The sequence below is a fragment of the Procambarus clarkii genome, chromosome 27, assembly GCF_040958095.1.
Source record: "Procambarus clarkii isolate CNS0578487 chromosome 27, FALCON_Pclarkii_2.0, whole genome shotgun sequence".
NCBI lineage: Eukaryota > Metazoa > Arthropoda > Malacostraca > Decapoda > Cambaridae > Procambarus > Procambarus clarkii.
Window position 1 is genome coordinate 2,671,849 of NC_091176.1, and position 22,210 is coordinate 2,694,058.

General features: G+C 50.1%; 1 protein-coding gene across 1 annotated transcript in view; it reads left to right on the forward strand.

The window, feature by feature from the left end:
* The window catches only part of LOC123762695 (adenomatous polyposis coli protein), a 169,929-nt gene that overhangs the window by 140,871 nt on the left and 6,848 nt on the right, over window positions 1–22,210 (forward strand). Inside the window, 3 exon segments of the mRNA XM_069332251.1 lie at window positions 11,019–11,169; window positions 12,491–12,730; window positions 21,143–22,210. Of these exon segments, the coding sequence (XP_069188352.1) occupies window positions 11,019–11,169; window positions 12,491–12,730; window positions 21,143–22,210 (1,459 nt within the window).

The following is a 22,210-nucleotide window of genomic DNA, read 5'->3' on the forward strand; positions in this document are numbered from 1 at the left end:
CCTCCCTCTCTCTCCCTCCCCCTCTCCCTCTCTCTCCCTCCCCCTTCCCTCTCTCTCCCTCCCCCTCCCTCCCCCTCTCTCTCTCTCCCTCTCTTACCTTCTTATCCCCCCTCCCACTTTCTCCTATCCTCTCCCCTTTAATACTCAAGAGGTGGTCGTCCCTGGACCCAGTGACTCAGCCAGGAGGGGCGGAGGTGAAGGTGAGGGAGGGGGGTGTCACGGCCTCCTGTGTGGGGCACCTGGCTCGCTACCTCAGTCATGGAGGTGTCCTCACCGGCCCGAGGACACCTCAGTGTAGCTGGTGCCCCTGGCTCTCTTATTTCCTACCTCACGCTACCCCTTAGAGTGTCCACCTGCCGCCCCCCCTCCCTCCCCCATCCCACACACACCTGTTTTTTCGTTCCCCCCCCCCCCACACACTCATGCACTCACTCACTCATTCACTCGTATTCTCCTCTCTCACCACACCTGTACTCTCGTGTCTCTACACACCTGTACTCCAACACTACAGTACCTAAACATTAGCGAGCTGTTGATATAGGCTACATTACTGGCGAAAAAAATGTAACCAGAGAGACATTTTTTTCCTCATATTTAATCCAGGTTCTTTTTTAGCCTGAATCCAGTTAGTGGCGTTGTTCTTATTTCACATTCATGGCCAAACTGTATTATATATATATATATATATATATATATATATATATATACGAGGCTTTCCGGTGAGGGAGAGTGACTCGTGAGGGAGAGGAGAGGGGGTTGTGTGGGTTGATTGGGGGAGGGGTTGTGTGTGGGCAGTGTAGGGGGTGGGGGGGGGGGGGTTGGCTGTTTTGTGTTTGTGTATAGAGTGGGGAAGGGGTAGCTATTGTATGTGTACTCACCTAATTATGTTTGTGGGGGTTGAGCTTCAGTTCTTTGATCGCGCTTCGTAATTGTCAGTCAACTGGTGTAGAGATTCCTGAGCAGGCGATGAGTCACAATAACGTGGCTGAAGTATGTTGACCAGACCACACACTAAAAAGTGAAGGGACGACGACGTTTCGGTCCGTCCTGGACCATTCTCAAGTCACAATCGACTTGAGGATGGTCCAGGACGGACCGAAACGTCGTCGTCCTTTCACTTTCTAGTGTGTGGTCTGGTCAACAGATTCCTGAGCCTATTGGGCACTGTCATAAATTTAAAACTGTGTATGGAGTCAGCCTCTACCACATCACTGCCTACATTCGACTACTCTGCATTCAAGAGAAGTCGAATGCCTACTGCATTCGACTGCTCTAGACACCGCAAAAAATATTTTAAATGTCTCTTTTTTTTTTCTCACCGTGTGTCCCGTGTGCGTGTTCCACACGCACACTCCCGTGTGCGTGTGGACACTTTACACTTTACTGTGTAAAGTAATGTCATTATCTACCCTATCAATTCCTCCGACAATTTTGTGTGGTAATCATAACTCCCCCTAACTCCTTCTGTCTTCCAGCAGCGTGAGGCTCAATTCACGTAGCCTTTCCTTATACCTTTGTACCTTCTCTAACTTCGTCGTTGTGCTTGACAAGGTATGGATTCCACTCTGGAGCCGCATACTCCATGATTGGTATGATAAATACAAAGTGCTAAATAATTCTAAAGGCAGTTCTGAAGTTAGCTAGCCTCGCATACCTTAGCCAGCCTGATAACCTTTTTATGTGGGTTTCGGGAGACAGGTTCGGTGTGATATGAACCCCTTAGATCCTTCTCTCTGTCCGTTCCGTGGAGGATTTTATCTCCCTTGTGTCTCGTCTTGTCTGACCTCCTGCTCCCTCGACCTACCTTCATTGCTTTGCATGTACTTAAGTTACTCTAGTTGGACCATTCCTTCCGTTTGTCCAGGTTGTGTGTGGGGTGGCTGTGTTATTGGTGGCTTGGTGTTGATGGTGATTGGTTGTTGTGTGTGTGTGTGTGTGTGTGTGTGTGTGTGTGTGTGTGTGTGTGTGTGTGTGTGTGTGTGTGTGTGTGTGTGTGTGTGTGTGTGTGTGTGTAGAGTGGGGATGGGTAGCTATTGTATGTGTGGGGTGACTCGTATTTATGTAGCGAGCGGCGAGATGTTGCTCTTGTACTCGCCTTGTTTTGTTTTTACAGAGGCGAACAATTTCCACCTTTCCACCTCCTGGATAGGTAATGCAATGACTAATTCCTGTTGTTTCTCGTCGACTTTCCTTTCAAAACTGTTTATTGAACTGCTTCAACCCTCTAGTAGTGTGTAGTTCCATCGTCTTGCGGCTCTTAAAGTACTGATGAAGTTTTTCCTTGGACGTGTCTTCTAGTGCAACCGGTTCTCACTTTGTCGACCCTGCCAGTTCCTCTTAATATCTTGTACGTTGTTATCGTCTATTGGTCTGTTGTGTGTGGGGGTGACCTGTTGAGGGTGTTACTGGTCTCTTGTGGGTGTAGGTGGCTTGTTGTGGATGTGGCTTCTTGTTTATGAGGGCGGCTTGCTCTATATGGAGGTGGCTTATGTGGTGGTGTGTCTTCCTGTGTTTGTGAGGATGGACTACTGTGCGTAGTCTGTCGTGCATGCAGATGACATGATGTTTGTATGGAAGTGGTCTGATGTGTATGTGTGGCGACTTTATGTTTGGAAGTTATATGTTGTGTAACGGAGGATGTGGCTGGTATGTTGGAGGACACTGAAGGTGGACCTTGAGGGACTAGCCCAGGCCGGGTCGGCAGTGTTGGTGTGGGCGGTGAAGGGATTGACACGCACCATATGATCGCTGCAGCAGCAGCAGCAGCAGCAGGCCCGTCAGCCCAAGTTGTTGTACCGCCCGCCACCCCCAGCAGTGTCCTTGCCCCAGTAGTGTCCATCGACAGGCAGGACCCCCACCATACAGCAGAGGGCGGGGTGTGTGTGTGTGTGAGAGGGGAAACATGCCCCAGCGACTGACTGACATTCGTGCGAGACACTTTTGTTGGTGTCACCATGTGCTCTCCTGCATGCAACTTGCCCTCACCACCAGCCTAGCCTTGAGTAAGGCTAGTGTAGGCTGGCGGACAGGCTAGTAGTGTGTGTGTGTGTGTGGTGCTTGTGGTGGTGTGTTGTGATGCTTGCAGGCAGGGCCCGGCAAGCTCGCTGCCGCCACGCCCCTCACACACACACTCGCGTACACACACACCGTCCGCTCCACAGATCCTCTCCGGTGTAGAGCCTCCGTCTGTGTCCTCCCGCCTTAACCCTGGCAAAGTGTTGTAATGACCCGCCCTGCATCAATATGCTGGCTTTCATCAACTTTTTCCGCGGGTGAGTGGAGGTTAATATTGTGTCTAGGGGCAAGGCGAAGCCCATATATATCCTCCAGGCCTATATAAGCCAGGGGGAATATACGAACATCCCCCCCCCCTGATATGATATATTCCGATATATGGTAATATATGCCTTGTAGTGTGAGACTGTTGTCACTGTACCGTCTTCCCTGTACATCGAGGCACCTCAGGTTACAGGGGAACTTTCCTCGGAGGTTGCCAAGACGCAGTGAATGAAATTATCATCAATCGTTATGAAATGGAATATTTACTGATGTTTTCTACGAGTGTTTTGAAGATGTTTATAAACTTGTGTTTCGTTGATGATGGGACTGAAAAAGACGTAGATTTACAACGATTGTGGAGTTACATAACTTTTGTTTGTGAATAGTTTTAGCATGTTAGTGAAAGTGAACCCTGGCTTGTTAAGTCTTTCATTAAGTACTGTGATGTGTTAGTGGTAGTTGTGGTTATGGTGAACATTCGTGTTATTGAACATATTGTGGCTATAATGAACTTAACCTCAATCAGTCATATCAGATGTCGCGAGATTATAATGCACAGAAATTCATAGTAGTTCTGACGTTGGCTGTATCATTGTGTGTACCGAGCAATATCAGCCGTGTGGATGGTGTTGCTGGGAGTACCCCAGGACCTGACCTCCAGGACCAAGGACCTGACCCCAGGACCAAGGACCTGACCCCCAGGACCCAGGACCTGACCCCCAGGACCCAGGACCTGACCCCCAGGACCCAGGACCTGACCCCAGGACCTGACCCCAGGACCTGACCCCAGGACCTGACCCCCAGGACCCAGGACCTGACCCCAGGACCTGACCCCCAGGACCCAGGACCTGACCCCCAGGACCCAGGACCTGACCCCCAGGACCCAGGACCTGACCCCCAGGACCTGACCCCAGGACCTGACCCCAAGGACCTGACCCCCAGGACCCAGGACCTGACCCCAGGACCCGACCCCAGGACCCAAGACCTGACAGGAATACCCCCATGACCTGACAGGAATACCCCCATGACCTGACAGGAATACCCCCATGACCTGACAGGAATACCCCCCCATGACCTGACAGGAATACCCCCAATGACCTGACAGGAATACCCCCCATGACCTGACAGGAATACCCCCCATGACCTGACAGGAATACCCCCCCCATGACCTGACAGGAATACCTCCCCCATGACCTGACAGGAATACCCCCCCCCATAACCTGACAGGAATACCCCCCATGACCTGACAGGAATACCCCCCATGACCTGACAGGAATACCCCCATGACCTAACAGGAATACCCCCATGACCTGACAGGAATACCCCCCCCCCATGACCTGACAGGAATACCCTCCCCCCATGACCTGACAGGAATACCCCCCCCCATGACCTGACAGGAATACCCCCCCCCCATGACCTGACAGGAATACCCCCCCATGACCTGACAGGAATCCCCCCCCATGACCTGACAGGAATCCCCCCCCCATGACCTGACAGGAATACCCCCCCCCATGACCTGACAGGAATACCCCCCCCATGACCTGACAGGAATACCCCCCCCATGACCTGACAGGAATACCCCCCCATTACCTGACAGGAATACCCCCCATGACCTGACAGGAATACCCCCCCCCCCATGACCTGACAGGAATACCCCCATGACCTGACAGGAATACCCCCATGACCTGACAGGAATACCCCCCATGACCTGACAGGAATACCCCCCATGACCTGACAGGAATACCCCCCATGACCTGACAGGAATACCCCCCCCATGACCTGACAGGAATACCCCCCCCCCATGACCTGACAGGAATACCCCCCCCCCATGACCTGACAGGAATACCCCCCCCCATGGCCTGACAGGAATACCCCCCCATGACCTGACAGGAATACCCCCATGACCTGACAGGAATACCCCCCATGACCTGACAGGAATACCCCCCATGACCTGACAGGAATACCCCCCATGACCTGACAGGAATACCCCCCATGACCTGACAGGAATACCCCCCCCCCCATGACCTGACAGGAATACCCCCCCATTACCTGACAGGAATACCCCCCATGACCTGACAGGAATACCCCCCATGACCTGACAGGAATACCCCCCCATGACCTGACAGGAATACCCCCCATGACCTGACAGGAATACCCCCATGACCTGACAGGAATACCCCCCCATGACCTGACAGGAATACCTCCCCCATGACCTGACAGGAATACCCCCCATGACCTGACAGGAATACCCCCCATGACCTGACAGGAATACCCCCATGACCTGACAGGAATACCCCCATGACCTGACAGGAATACCCCCATGACCTGACAGGAATACTTCCCCCATGACCTGACAGGAATACTTCCCCCATGACCTGACAGGAATACCCCCCCCCCATGACCTGACAGGAATACCCCCCCATGACCTGACAGGAATACCCCCCCCATGACTTGACAGAAATACTCCCCCCATGACCTGACAGGAATACCCCCCATGACCTGACAGGAATACCCCCCCATGACCTGACAGGAATACCCCCCCCCATGACCTGACAGAAATACCCCCCATGACCTGACAGGAATACCCCCCCCATGACCTGACAGGAATACCCCCCCATGACCTGACAGGAATACTCCCCCCATGACCTGACAGGAATACTCCCCCCATGACCTGACAGGAATACCCCCCCCCCCCAATGACCTGACAGGAATGCACTGACTCAACATGGTGTGGATGGAGGGGGGGGGTAAGGTCCTTACCAGCAACACGGAACTGGCAGATCATCCTGGGGGGAGGAGGAGGGGGAGGGGGGGAGGGAAGCCCTACCGACCACCGACTTAGCTCAAAGATACAGTTTAACTTAAACTTTAAAACATGTTCAACGTTCAATGCCACCTCTATTGAACTGGTTTGGAGAAAGGCCGAGGGCAGTTGTTTAGTGATGGGGGGGGGGGGGAGGTGGTGGTTGCTGTTTTGTGGTGTCGTAGGTATTGTTTGTGGCTCTTTGTTAGTGGTGGTGGTGGTTGAGATAATGCCAGAGTGGGTGGTTAGTGGTGGTGCGGGTGTGTGTCGGCAATTGGGCCCGGCACTATTGGGTAATTGTGTTCGCCACCTTCACTGCCACCACAATCACCACTATCAACAATGCCCACAACCATCTGTATCTTAATTGATTGATTAAAGCTTAAGCCACCCCCCCCCCCCCCAAGAGTGGCACGGGCATGAATAGCCCGTAACATCTGTATCCATCACTACTATTATGTGTATCAGTATTACCATCATTGTGATCTGTACCAGCACCACACAAATACGAGCCTCACCAACACCACACCACACCCATCTAATAATGACAAAGCTATACTACCATTATAACCATCACTTAATATCAAGTCTATCATAAGTATAACCAATCCAAATAATAACTGGAGATGAACTGAGCTCTTCGTAGGCAACTGAAGGAATAAAGTAGAGCAGTGGAGAGGGAGGGGGAGAAAGAGAGAATGAGAGGGAGGGAGGGAGAATGAGACGGAGGGAGGGAGAGAGAATGAGAGGGCGAAACATAGGAATATTAGCTGCTACTAATATTAGCCGGTCATGTATGACTACCCAAATATGCCGCCGCCACCACCCTGACTTACCGGACAGGGAACCGGGGGAAGAGAGACGGGAGGAAGTGTAGATACAAATACCCTATCAGGGCCGGTGTCGGCAACGAAAGACTGGAAAAAAGGATCGTGGCCTGATACTCGTATAATCCCGAGACCACCACTTAGGTGTACTGTATATAATAACGCGAACAGTGCTGGCTACTCTAGTGTTGACACACTTTAAAAGGAAACTGAAAAGGGAGGCAAACCAGACAATTAAAGGCACTAGGTCACAAAGGGGACAAAGAGAACGGTAAGCCCAGTATCACATTGGCCGGTACTATTAATACACAAGAGAATGACACTTTGAAAATATTACTTTATTTATCAATTAAAAAAAATCCTATGTTCCCTAACCGAATCAAAGGAAATTGAATGATTAGGTGCTGGGTACAAGAGAACCGTACTTACTCTACAATGATTACAGGCTATTCATGCCCGTCCTTCCTCTTGGGTGGCTTAATCTTCATCAAAGAATCCACAATGAGTTCCACGTGACTTGTTGCTGTTCTGCTGTGTACTGCTCTCTTGTTACACCCGTTACCCCCATCCCACGACCACCGACACCACTGTTACCATTACAATGATCTCCAGTACATCACCGGAGACTAGGGTGACACCATATAGCTGGGAGGAGGTGCAGGTCACACCAGCATGTAAGAAAAGTAGCAGATATCAAAACAATGTCCTTAACAAGCATCCCATGAAAGTGTTTCAGCGATTATTGGTTCTAGGATACAATTACTGTGATAAGAAAGGCAAGATTATCAGATAGCATTTGGCACTACATCGTGTAGCGTCTGCCGTTCAAACTACGGAACTAGGCCGGAGTAACCAACAGAGTACTAAGCTGAGGGGGGGGGGGGGGAATAACTACCTAACGAATAGGAAATGGTAACAGTAAGAGGAACGGGGAAAGTGTGAAGGTGGGAGACGTCATAAGTGAGGTCCCACAAGATTCAGTGCTGGGACCCTGTGTGCCTCGTATGCATAAATGACACAGCTGATTTACCGGACACTCTTGTGTCACTGTTTGCTGACGATACAAAGCTTGTATGGTAAAGCAGGACGAGCAAAGTCTGCAGCAGGAGGCTTCTCAAAGACTTGGATAAATTGCAGGCATGGTTGGACAAATGGTTACTGATCTTTAATCCAGATAAGTACAAGGACAGAAGGATGGGGCCAGAAGTAAGAAGGTCGGAAGAACAATACATAATGGAAGTGAGGGACCTACTAGGGGCCAAGGAGAGAAAAAGACCTTGGAGTAGACATGCCCCTAAACCTATCTACAGAGGCAAACAAATAAAATCACATTAGCCAAATACTGTATATATTGGGCTGATGAACACCAGAACAATCATCAGGAACCTTGACAACGATGCATTCAAAACATTACAGTAGTAGTAGTAGGCGGCATCCATCAGTCTCAGGAGACTATGGAGTTGTGATCTGGTTGTCGGTCTGTAGTGGCCTCTCCAAGGTGTAAAACCAGGGTAGGTTGATGCTGGAGAGAAGCTGTCACCCATGCAGCAGGTCCCTCCTCTCCACGACGCCAAAAGTCTCCAACGGAAAGGCAAACGCCAGTACGATTGGTTCCAGTGCCATCACAGGAATTGTCAGAACAAGGTTGAAGGAACAACGAACTGCCCCTAGGGGGCTTCAGCTCTGAAGTTTACCTCGAAGTTGATAAAAGAAGACACAGGGACTCCAAACCTGGAGACCACCGTGGTCGGGGCTGGAGAACCACCACCCCAGCAAGGGCAAGAACGACCCCAGCCTCCTGAAGCAGAGCCTGGGGCCGCATGAGCCCCAGGAGGTGGATGTCCGAGTCCTGCACCTACGGGTTCCAGACAGATCGTCACGGCCCTTTTTCACCCGAGGCCGGCTTCCTTCATGACCCAGCAGAAGGAAGAGTAATAATTGTTAATTACAACAATTATTATTATAATAATAATATAATTAATTAATAATTATTACTCTTCCTTCTGCTGGGTCATGAAGGAAACCGGCCTCGGGTGAAAAAGGGCCGTGCCGATCTCTGTCAGGAACCCGTAGGTGCGGGACCGGGACGTCCACCTCCTGGGGCGTCCACCTTCTGGGGCTCGAGCAACCCAGGCTCTGCTTCAGGAGGCTGGGGTATACATTACAGTATATCCAGCATATGTTCAGCAGCACCAGCGTGGAACCTCTTGTTTAAAATTAAACGCACCAAACGAAAAGTATGAAAATAATTTCATTACAATTTGGTTCTACAATTTGGGGGGTAGAGATATGGTTATAAACAGATAGATTTAAATTTTAAGAAATTGGAAGAAAAATAATTATAGAGAATGTGATCCAAACAAAATACCATATTCCTGAGTATCATTGAAATAGTACAAAATTCTCACCTAGTTGTGTTTGCAAGGGTCGAGCTTTGGCTTTTTGGTTCCATCTCTCAACTGTCAATCAACTGGTGTACAGATTCTTGAGCCTATTGGGCTCTTATCATATCTACATTTGAAGCTGTGTAAGGAGTTGTGGCCAAGGGGGACCTTGATAAGCCTAAATACAGTACTGTACAGGCTTCCTGTTCCTGACAATGAAAATAAAATATTATTCCTCACCATCATAAGGAAACAAGGGTCATAAGGGTTTTTTCATCTACCGGTAATTAAAAATCACATCATCTTTACACACACGTTAACTTGGTGTAACTTGCACATCATAAACCCTGGACCCATTCTGGGGGCAGGAGGATGGAAGTAACAGAGCTACATAAAGGGTTGAGGAATTTAACCAACTTTTTTTTTAAGCTAAACAGATTATAGAGGTGATGAACTAGTAATGGAAGTGTTTGAGTGCGGGTACTTTAGATTTTTGTAGAATACAGCAGCTATAATGGGTTAAGCTCCTGAAGTACTCTTACTGAGTTCAGATTATCAGGAAAGGTGTAGTAGGACCACAGTGGACATCAGCTCTCAGCTATGATTGCTGCCTGATTCCTTCTAAATCAAATGGTTTAATCCATCTATGATATTGAGATGATTGGTTGTAATAAATAATCCATACACTGGGAAGATAGGTTAATTTAGGTTAGAGTGGGTGTTGTTATAGTGGTAGTACAGTAATTACAAGCAGTCCTTCAATTTAAATAAGTCTCCCTTAGCTCATTTTTAGTGGAAATTATTTTCTTCACATCTAGCCTATACGGGCAGCTCTTGCCATCCTCGCCTGCCCATTGATGCAATATTAAATGTACGTCGAACTTACGTTGACTTAGCGCTACTCTAGTACAGTTTGCCTGCTGGGTTATGTCCAATATAAATGTATATATATTGATAGTTGAATCCTGATTTTGTATTTTGTCATGGGAAACTGTGGTTGCTTGTTTTATATATCATTGTAATGGGCTGCATCATTACTACTACTAGTACTTACACAGGCCATAAAGCTGTCACATGCTCTTCATAGATGGCCTTGCTAACATGTGCTTCTTATGTCTCAAGACTCATATGATTGTTATGCATATCATGTCATGTGGTGTCTGGTATGACAGATACCACTTCTTTTCCTTAGATGCAACTCTCAATATGTATTTGTGAATGATAAGAGTAATGGAAAACATGTGTTTCCAATAGTAATAAATTCTAAATGATTAAGTCGAGTTCAAACTAAGTTAAATTTACCCTGCGTGGGCTAGTTTGCCTATTGCTATTACCATTTTCATAGGCCTATGTTCTTAATTTGATAACTTCACATAGAGCCACCATGTTGAGAACTTGTTGGTGCAACCTATTGATTGTCATCACAGGTGATATTGATTGTTTTTAATTGTGGCCCTACTTACTGATGTAGGGCCACAACTTCTTTTTCAATAAAAATGACCACAATACCTCTTCATCACAATAGCATTTTGTTTTTTCACCATAAGAACCCTTGCTATTGATATACTGTATAATGACCATTCAAGTTTGTACCTGGATTATATCTGGAGTGAGTTCTGGGAGTTCTCCCCCAAACCCACCCCGGGGCCAAGCTCGACTTGTGGTATGTATTTATCAGCAGTATCTTTGTCTACTTTCTAGTAAACAACACTTAATATTTTTCAGACGGCGGAAGAAGCAGCAGTACAGTGATCGAGGAACATCTCGTATTGCCCAACCAAGTAGTCGTGTACGCGGCTCGGGCATTCCAGTTGTAAAGGCCTCCAACCTGCCTACCCAGATACCAAGTGGCCCCGCCCACAGCCATGCCCAACAGGTACATTTATGTTACTCTTTTGATACTAAGCAGGTGCATTTAAATGCCCTCTCATGATCCAGTTGGGCAGGTTTGTTTAGAGGACTTAACATAATTATGGACAGGTGAGAAGAGTAAAAGTGATTCCATTCCTGCACAGTCAGTGGGGACATCCACAAGAAATGTACAGTGCTTATTATGTGTGTTTTGTGACTATGTGAGCTATTTTGTGCTGTTTGAATACTAGCTCGGCATGTGTATGACTATTATAAAGGTAAAGTACATAAAGCCTTAAGCCTTAGCTTCTTTCATAATATATTGACTGCATGTGATCCATGCCAGTATAACTCGATATACAAGTTCTTTTTCTTATAAGCATTACTTTAATTCACTGTCTTAAAATTTGAACTTTCCCTAAGTGGCAGGAAATTGTTTCTATCTTTGTGAACAGCATTGCATCATGTTTCTTCATTTTTTTCTTTATTTATATTGGGTCATTGATTAAGTACACTAAGACGTTTTCTTTAATTCTTTGAATTCACTTTACTCTAATTCCAAATAACATTGGTCAGAGTTAATACAAGTTATGTAATTGTGTCTTTTTATTTTTGCTATGATTATTATCTAAGAATGTATTTTATTCTGTATTTCATTCATGCAAATATTTAAATATTACTCAAAATATATATTTTTTATTTTATGATTTGTATACAGTATGTAAATCTGCTCTTTTATTTTATGATTTGTATACAGTATGTAAATCTGCTCTCTTTTATTTTATGATTTGTATACAGTATGTAAATCTGTTTCTTTATTTTATGCTCTGCATTAAAAGTCTGTGGTGTAAAAAAAAGCATATTGATCAGCTTATTGTATGTGACCTGCACCATCCTGATAAAGGAGGCTCCAAGTAGGGGAATGTCAAGTTTAATATCCTGAACCGAGTCTGAGGTAGAGAGCAGATGCAAAACAGTCACATAATGCCAAAAAAGTGTCATTATGATTTCAGTTGTTATATTTGTAAGTTTATGAAATGGCATGTGCTAGTCTAAATTCATACGAATTACTGGGAGGAGGTTCATATTCATTTTCAATTTATATTCATGTTCATATTCATTTTATGTTCATATTCATATGAACATAAAATGATAAAAATGGACTTTCTTGCAAGAAAATACCCAAAACAGTAATACCTGTACTGATAAATACAGTAAGTTTAAGCAGAACTTTTGTATATAAAAAATTATAAGAAAGCTCATGCAAAATTGGAAGACTTGGAGATTCCTTGGCAGTGGTGAATAGATTCGATACAAAAGCTGATCCAGTAGTGCTGCCTCCACAGGGTGTTGGTGGTGGGGTGTGGGGGGGTGACACCCTTCGCACATACTGCACGGAAGACACACCTGCCAGCATCTCTCATGCTGCTTCCATATCTGACCTTTCCCAAATCTCCATCCCGGGTGAGGAGCCTACAAAGGAACGACATCCCTCGGGTCTGCGACCTAGTCTTAACGACTCGGGTGATAACTCGTCAGATAATGACAATCTTTTGGAGCAGTGTATCCAGTCTGGAATGCCCAAGGTAAGATGTTGCTGCACATATGGAGGGCTCAAAATTTCATCTATCATAAGGAATATGCATTTGAGTGTAAACTTCCAAACCCTTCTTTACTACGTCAGCAAGTAAGCTTTCATGACAAAAAAAAAGGAGAGGCACCTATTTCTCTTGCATCACCCTCTTGGGTGACTAGCTTCTCTTTCCTTACTAGAATAAGCTACACTTGACACAGACTCAAATACCATATATCCTTTTATCTCAATGCTCTAAGCACCCATGCTCCATCCTTCTTGCACCCTTATGGCACTCCTGGCAGAGGCATCCCACATACTCTTACAATTAATCCACTTGAATCAAGAGTCACTATACAAGCTTTGCATGTCCTCATTTTTAGTGTAGATTATATTTTCCTGCTTTATATGCTTAATTTTCCTTCACTCATTGGAGCATGTTTTGCATAAAACAATTTTCCTTATTAAAATTCTATGTTTAATTCATTGGGCACTTTCTATTCCCCCAGTTTTTTACTGTTGTTTTCTGGGGGGAGCCCCGTCGGCTCCCCGGAGCTATCCCAGGCTGATATGCTAATGTCAGACTTTGGCATCAGTCATGTGTATGGAGTTCTTAGGCCTACCGGGGACCACGGCCAGAACCGGGCCCCCTCAGAGAGGCAAGGGGAGCAATGGCCTATAGAAGCCCCCGTGTAGTTGGAAGCATTCTATGTCTGCCATCGACCGGAACAGGCACCCAGAAAGGTAAGCGCCCCAAAACAAACCCCTATTCTGGTTAAAATTGCTACCTAATACCGAACTAGTGGATAGAACTCCCCAACCGAAAACAAGCAAATTAGTGTGACGTCACACACTGCCGCGCCGCTGTCTGCGCAGCTCCCCCCTCCCCGGGAGGGGGAAGGGGGAGCCCCAGACCCCCCGCGCCGGCTACCCACACCTCAGTTCTTGAGGCTGATGCTATGGGCGATGGTCGTGTGCTCTGGCTCCGGTGTCGCTACTGCACTGTGCTTTGAGTGTGGTGTTAGTTTTGTGGGTGCGAGAGCCAGGAGTTATCTTCAGTACTCGGGCTGCATGCGCCTAGGGCTGCCTTCCCTAGGTGCCCTGTAAGTACTGCCCTTGGGGCTTGGGGCCACCTTCCACAGGCTCCTCGGGGTCTGCCTCTGCTGGTCCGTTTTACCTTTCGGTTTTTCGGCCGCCTGTTGGGCTCTTGGGTGTTCTGTTCTCCCTTGTTACCGGCAGGTAAGAGGCAGTTTGCACTGGTAGGGGCGCAGGGTGCTGCTCAGCTTGTAATTCCCGACATCGCGGCCGGCTCTGTTCCTTGGGGTTCGCTGTCCTCTTGCGGGGTTTTGCTTTTCTTTTTGTTTTTGCCTGGTGGGGGGTTCTGTCATTTTATTCAGTTTGTTTTTGCCCTTCCACTGTTCTCCTCGGTGGCGCCCCCTGCTAGGTCCCCGTGAGTGTACACGTCCCTGGGGTTCAGCTTTAGAAGTTTGCTTGGTAGTTTTGGGCGCCGGTTTGCAGCACCCTGCCTGGGACTACCTGAGCGCGAGTCCTCTTAAAGTAAACGCTCAGGACCCTGGGAATCCCCTAGGGGGCGCGTGGGTCCGATGGATGTGACCCCGGAGTCCCCACTCGCTGTGTGCGAGTTTGAGGGTTGCTCGGTCCCCTTGTCTCAGGGTGACCCTCATTGTTTTTGCCTCTGCCACGCTGCCTGTTGGGTCGGTGATACTTTCGACCCCGAGTCCTGTGAGTGTTGCTGCTTGCTTGTGACTCAATTTACCCAATCCTCTGATGATTCTATTCGGGTACAGGCGGCACGTGCGTTGCAGTCTAGGTTTCGTCTGTTGCAACGCGCTCGGTTGGTTGCTTCCCCGGATGCCCCGGGGCTGCCCCGCTTTGCTTTTCGAGACCCGGACTTGGGGGTGGGGGTCGCTTCGATCCTGGTTCAGTCCGCACCTCCTCGTCCTTCCCCTTCTGTTCGTTCTGGTCCCCCGCCCCTGCTTCCGGCCCCGAAGCGTCTGAGGGTTTCGGGGTCGGAGCAGGGGTTACTTGATCTCGAGACTCGGGCAGCTTCGGGGGTTGCCCCTTCCGGGGGGGCGGCAGAGGCATTCGAGTCTTGTCTCCCGGCCGAAGCTTCAGGGTCTGACCAGTGGGCCCCCCTTCCTCCAGCTTTTCCGGCTGCTCCGTCCTTGTCTTGTGGGGTCGGGGCTTGGGGAGAGGACTTGGCCTCGGGTCCTGTGGTGACGGACCTCGAGGCTGGGGAGGGGCTGACTTGGGGGCCTTGGGCCCCGCTGGACCCCGCCTGGGTTTTTCTTCCCACTGAGCGGGGCTTATTGTTACAAGGAGTGGGGTTTTCTTTCCCCCCCTCTGCGTACGAGTTGGATTTGGTGTCGGCCCCTCCCCGGGTACGGTTCCGTGTTCCCCCAGGTACGTCGGTTCCGTCCTTCCGGAGGTTTTCGGCTTATCGCATCCAACCTGGTGTGGTGCGAGCGGCCTTTGCAGCTTACCTCCTGCGTGACCCGGATTATGCCTCGGAAATGGATCCGTCCACGTTCAGGTTTGGGTCTTCGTTCCCTTTCTGGCTCCGTTACGAGGTTCCGGAGTCATCCTGGCTAGCAGACTGCCCCTTGTTTGGTCTGGATTCCTGGCATTCCTTCTGTCGTTCCCGCACGCTGGAGTGGCGGGAAGCTTCCACGGTGCTTCAGGTTTTCCTGGGGGGTGAACTTGAGTACCTGAATGAGTGCTTGTTTGCCCCTGCCCTTCCCCGCGATGTGGGCGTTATTCAGCTCCATGTGCAGGTTCCCTCCCTTTCGGCGGCGCTCGTGGCGGAGGACTTGCGCGCTCGGGGCCTTTTGTGTTCGGCCTTGCGGTTCTTTTCCCTCCTGGAGCTGTCTTCGGATTGGCTCGTGGAGGATGTGGGGACGCTTGGGTCCGTCCCGGGGTCCGGCACCTTGTCCTCGGCTGCGCGTTCGTCGGCTGCCTTGTTGAAGCTGTTCACGCCGATTTTGCGGGATGCGGTTTCCCTGTTCTATGCTTCCCGTCTCGCGTGTCGGCAGGCGGTGCTGGGTTCCTCCGTGGAATCTGCTTGGGCTCTGGCTCTTAGGCGTTCTTCCCCTTTTTGTCCTCTCCTGTTTGGGGAGTCGGCCGTGGCGCAGTTTATTCAGGCTGCGTCGGCGGCTTGTCGTCTGATGTCGGACTTGTTGGTTTTCCGGGGGTCCCGGGGTGGGTCTTCCCGGAAAGGTCGTGCCAGGGCTCGGGGTTCCTCTCGTCGTGGTAGGCCTCTGGTGTCAGGTTTGGGGTTGGCTCCTCCTGCGGACCCTCCCTCGTCTGGTCGGCGCGGTGTTCGCGCTGTGCGGGGTTCTGGGTCTCGTAAGGGTCGCCGGCCCTTTCGCGGTTTGCCCCTTTGACGGGGCGATGGGGGGGCGGCTTGCGCTGTTCGCCCGCGCCTGGTCCCACGATTCGTGGGCCTTTCGGGTCGTGTCTCGCGGCCTGCGGTGGCGTTGGGTGGCCCCTCCCCCCTTTGGGGGGTCGGGGCTGGCGGGGCAGGCTTCTTCCCCTGCGCTCTGTCGAGTCGTCTTGGAGTGGGTACGCTTGGGCGTCGTCGAAACGACGTCGTCCCTCAGATGGGTTTCCCGTCTGTTTCCGGTTCCGAAACGGGACTGCGCGGACCTGCGGTTCATTCTGGACTTGTCCCGTCTGAACCCCTGGGTTCATTGCCCCTCCTTTCGGATGACTACGCTGTCTCAGGTTCGGCTCCTCTTGGAGCCGGGTGCTTGGATGGTGTCCCTGGACCTCCGGGACGCTTATTGGCATGTCCCGATTCATCCGCGGTTCAGGGACTGGCTCGGTTTTGTAGTGGGGCGTCTGAGTTACCGCTTTCGTTGTCTCCCGTTCGGGTTGAACCTGGCACCTCGCGTGTTCACACGCCTTACACGGGTTGTGGTGGCTCGTTTGCGTCTCCTAGGTGTTCGGGTGTTGGCCTACCTCGACGACTGGCTGGTTTGGGCTCCCAGCCAGTCAGCTTGCTTGCTAGCCAGGGATTTGGTTCTTTCCCAGCTCGCCGGGTTCGGGTTCTTGGTGAACTGGAGGAAGTCCCATCTGGTTCCCTCTCAGGTTCGGACTTGGCTGGGTCTCGTGTGGGACTCTCGGACCGCCTCCTTGTCTCTCCCTCCGGAGTCTCTCCTGCGGCTGCGGTCCCGCCTTCGTCTGTTTCTGGAGGGCCCTCGGGTCACCCGGCGGTTGCTCGAGGGGCTGTGCGGGAGCCTGAACTTCGCGATGGTGGTCTACCCGCCGGGTCGGGTTTGGCTTCGACGGCTGTTCTGGTTCCTTCGGGGTTCCCCCTTCCGCCTCTCTCGCGATCGCAGAGTTCGACCCCCGGGGGCCTTGCGTCGGTTGCTGCGTCACCGGCTTCCTCTTCGGGTTTTTCGGGGTTCAGTGCCTTGGCGCCTACCCGAGCCCTCGCTCGATGTGTACACGGATGCGTCGTCTCTCGGCTGGGGTTTTGTGACCAGTGCTCACCAGGCCGGCCAGGGGCGTTGGGATCCGTCCTTCCGTCGAGCTCACAGTACGGTGCGGGAGTTCGCGGCAGTGTGGTTTGCTCTGGGGAGGATTCGGGTGGCCCGCGGATCGACGATTCGGCTCCATTCGGACTGCTCTCCGGTGGTTCATTGCCTGAACCGCGGGGGTTCGATGCGGTCCTTGTCTCTTTGGGGTTGGTCGCTTCGGGTGACTCGTCTGCTGAGTTCTCGGGGTTTGGCTCTCCTGGCGGTTCACGTACGGGGCGTGTCCAACGTCTTGGCCGACGCCCTGTCTCGCTTCGTTCCCCTCTCCACGGAGTGGACGGTCGACGACGAGTCCTTCCGTTGGCTTTGCCAGACGTTCGGGCGCCCCGAGGTGGACCTCTTCGCGTCGGCGTGGTCGCGGCGTCTTCCCGTTTATGCGGCGCCCTTCCCCGATTGCGAGGCCGTCGGGGTCGATGCCTTTCGGCTCGACTGGTCGAGGTGGGGGTTCCTGTACCTCTTTCCCCCAGTTCGGCTGTTGCTCCAGGTCCTGACTCGCTTAGAGACTTACCGGGGGAGAGTTGTCCTTCTGGCCCCTTGGTGGCCGGCCCAGCCTTGGTTTCAGGCGCTGGTTGCTCGGTGTCCGAACCCGAGGGTTTTCCCGCGGCTCCGCCTCTTTCAGCAGATCGGGCCGGTACGTCACGTAGCTGGTTCGATCTTCTCCTCGAGTCTTCGCGTATGGTTTTTTTGACTCGAGTCTATCATCATCTCTATGGTGATCAGGTGGCCTCCTTGTTGATGTCCCACCTGAGGGCTTCTTCTCGGCGGCAGTATGAAGTTTCCTGGCGGTCCTTCCGTTTCTTTTTGCGTCTTCGTCGTGTTAGCTCCTTGTCTGTTCGGGTGGTCTTGTCCTTCCTCTCGTGGTTGTTTCAGGACCGTCATCTTATGCCTAACACTGTCGCTTCGTATCGTGCGGCGCTGGCGGAGCCGCTTCAGCTTGCTTTCGCTATCGATGTTACGTCTGCGCCGTTTCGCAAGCTGTCTCGTGCATTGTTTCACCTCCGGCCTGCTCATGCGTCGCCTGAGCCGTCCTGGTCTTTGGACAGAGTGCTCGCTTTCCTTTCATCTCCTCGTTTCGTTGTGGCCCCTTCGGTCCAGGATTGTTTTTCCAAGGCACTTTTCTTGTTGGCTTTGGCCTCTGGGGGTCGGGTAGGGGAGCTTCATGCTCTCCTCCGGCGCAGGGGTTTCTGCTCTTTTGGTCGTGGTGATAGTTTTGTTCGTTTGCAGCCGTCTCCTTCTTTTCTGGCGAAGAATGAGACTGCTGCGTTCCGGAGGGGTCCATGGGTGGTTGATGCTTGGTTGGTCAGGCCGGGGGTGCATCATGTTTTGTGTCCGGTTGCGGCGCTTCGCCGTTATTTGCGCGCCACAGCTTCTGTGTCCGGGGACGCGCTGTGGGTTGATCCGGTTTCCCTTCTTCCCTGTTCGCGGGTTCGGGTCTCTCAGGTCGTCCGCAGGGTTATTAGGTCTAGCCAGCCTGCGGTCTATCCCCGTGCCCATGACGTTCGTAAGTTCGCGGCTCTTGCTGCCGTCTTTGGGAATATGTCTTGGTCTGATATTCGGGCGCGGGGATTTTGGCGGTCGAACAGGGTCCTGGCTGCTCGTTACCTTGTGAATGTCCCTGGCCCTCGTCGGGCCTGTGTTGCTTTGGGTCGGCGGTTGCAGCCAGTTGTCTCGGCTTCGAGTTGAGGGGTGAGCGACGACCGCCTCCCGGGTAAGTCCCTCTTTTTCTGTCTGTGGGTAGTTAGCTCCGGGGAGCCGACGGGGCTCCCCCCAGAAAACCAGCGTTGAATGTAATGAAACGCCATTTTCTGGGTGAGTCCCGGAGGCTCCCCGGCATCCCTCCCTCCCTCCGGTCGGCGGTTTTTCGCGTTTTTGACATCCAGCCTCAAGAACTGAGGTGTGGGTAGCCGGCGCGGGGGGTCTGGGGCTCCCCCTTCCCCCTCCCGGGGAGGGGGGAGCTGCGCAGACAGCGGCGCGGCAGTGTGTGACGTCACACTAATTTGCTTGTTTTCGGTTGGGGAGTTCTATCCACTAGTTCGGTATTAGGTAGCAATTTTAACCAGAATAGGGGTTTGTTTTGGGGCGCTTACCTTTCTGGGTGCCTGTTCCGGTCGATGGCAGACATAGAATGCTTCCAACTACACGGGGGCTTCTATAGGCCATTGCTCCCCTTGCCTCTCTGAGGGGGCCCGGTTCTGGCCGTGGTCCCCGGTAGGCCTAAGAACTCCATACACATGACTGATGCCAAAGTCTGACATTAGCATATCAGCCTGGGATAGCTCCGGGGAGCCTCCGGGACTCACCCAGAAAATGGCGTTTCATTACATTCAACGCTGGTTTTTTTATTGTCACAGCAAACTCACAATTTCATTAGGATTACCCAAGATACCTAGTGGCTTCTTTGGTTGCTTCTTTTAAGTTATTTTGTAAGCTCTTTATTTTTGACCAATTTAATAGTGAGGGCCAACAGAACTGTTAGGAAAAATATTCTGAATGCTAGCATCCTTTTATGCCTGAATAAGAGATTCTTGATGGTAAGGTAAGATTGCACTGTTAGTGATCATCAGGTTTGCTACAGTCTGGCTGTTAGAGATCAACCTCAAGAAGTGTAAGGTAATGACAGGAAGAGATTATAGGAGGCCACAAAAAATCTACACCATAAGGAAATTGTAACTACATTAATAGGAACAAAAACAAATACATGGGCATGTGTATAATTCCAGGACTAATAATTGAGGTGCACATAATACAAGATAACATTAGCAGTGTATGAAAAGCGGGCAAACATAATGGAATTTAAAAATCCAAATAAGGACTCGTTAATGGCAGTTCACAGCCTACATTAGACCAGTGCAGTACTGTACCATTACAAAAATGTGGGGTACCAATATGGTGTATGACCCATTTTGAAGAGGCAGTTTAAAAATGAAAGCACTCATTCAGCTTGAGGGCCTTACTAAAGGCACACACCAGTGCTGCAACAGTTGGTCTACCAGAAACCCCTCAGTCCTTTCTTTGACTAGGGCATTGCAAAGAAAAAATGTCCTTGCAAGTGTTGCACTTATGTAAATTATGAACCAGAGGATATGCCTTGTGTTGACTGAGCATAATTAATTTACAGAACATTGGAGAAATGTGAACCACTGAAAATGGGGGGGGGGGCAGGAACCAAAGGATCAGGAATATAGTTGTCCAACAAAATGAAGAATCTTAGTGAAGAGGGAGTTGACATCATCCTCTGGCACCTTATAATTAGGGAGTAGACAACATTAACCTACACCTTAGTGAAGAACAGTTTTATGTAATTGACTGGCATCTTAATGAAAGATAATTTATATCACCAACTTGTACCTTAATGAAGGAGTTGATATCGACTGGAACTATCACCACTGAGACCTTAGTAAAAAGGTAGTTGACTTCATCAACTGGCATCTTAGTGAAGGGGGTAATTGATATTAAAACTCATGAAGCATCATCTTGGCAGTGTTAGTATAATTCATTTAATTTTAGACTATATTTTTATGTGACTTTGAAATACTATATGTCACATTGCAGGGACCGAGTGTTTAGGTAACCATATGACACTTCTAGCTGTATGACACACTGCAGGGACCAGATGTTTAGCTGACCATATGACACACTGCAGAGACCAGGTGTTTAGCTAACCATATGACACACTGCAGGGACCAGGTGATTTAGTTTATGTAATGAATGTAATTTTTTATAAAATGGGTCATAGTGACAGTGAAATGACATCTCTCATTTAAAATAATATAACTATTATTCCATAAATTTTACCATTTTTTGTATCTTCTTGGATTCCTATTTGCAATTATATTGCTATTAATTGTAAATTTCATATATTTCAGGCTCGTCCAGGTGTTAAAGTGAAAGAAGTAAAGCTGAGTGTGAAACGTCATGGGTCTGGCCATTTATGTTCTCATGGAGCACCAACTGCAGCAGTTCCTCCCTTGGCCTCACCTCGGCACTCTCCTCATCACCGCCCTGTTCCAGTGGCTAGGGTCACTCCTGCTGTCAAAGTGGGAGGAGCTCGAGTTTCTCCACGCCCTCCACCTGCCCTGGATGAAACCTCCAGTGATCAAATGCGTATGTGGGCCATAGAAGGTACTCCAGCAACCTTCTCCCGTGCAGATTCGCTCTCGTCACTTAGTTGTGATGATGAGGCCAACAGAGCCAGTCGAGATCCAAGCCCAAGGACACCAGTATCCCCAAGATCCCGAACCCCACAGTCCCCACAGCCACAAACACAATCTCCACGTCCGAGAACACCACAGTCTCCACATATGCAAAGGTCTAGAAAATCGCAGATGCAGCGTAGGGGACAGGAAGTAGATGGGGAAAATGAGGTGCCTCGGCAGTTTGCTGTTGAGGGCACTCCAGGTGTAATATCTCGACACTCTTCTCTTAGCTCAATTGAAGGTGGAGATGAAAGTGTTGTTATACAGGCACCTAGTGCACCACAAGCAGGCAGTGTTCGAAACTATGGAGTGGAAGATACACCAGTGTGCTTTTCTAGAAATTCATCATTAAGTTCTCTTTCGGTTGATTCTTTTGGAGAAGAGACAACCCCAACTGAACAAGCATTACTTCAGCAGTGCATTAGTCAAGGTATGCCTAAAAGTAAATCAGATCTTGAAAGTCGGCGCCGACGTCGAGGCGGTTCTCGAATCCCTGCTCCCTCTTCACGATCACCAGCACGTCTTGTACCAGGTGTTCCCATGCAGCGACTTACACTGTGTAGAGATGAACATACTACTACTACTACTCCAAAAAACGTGGGGGCGATGGCGGCAGCTGTGGACGATGTGGACACAGACGCCGTCATGCCCATGCCAGATGCAGAGAGTTCCAAGCTACACACAGATTCAGAACAGAACGAGAAGAATGAGCGTGTAACTAAGCATGAAGAAAGTGAA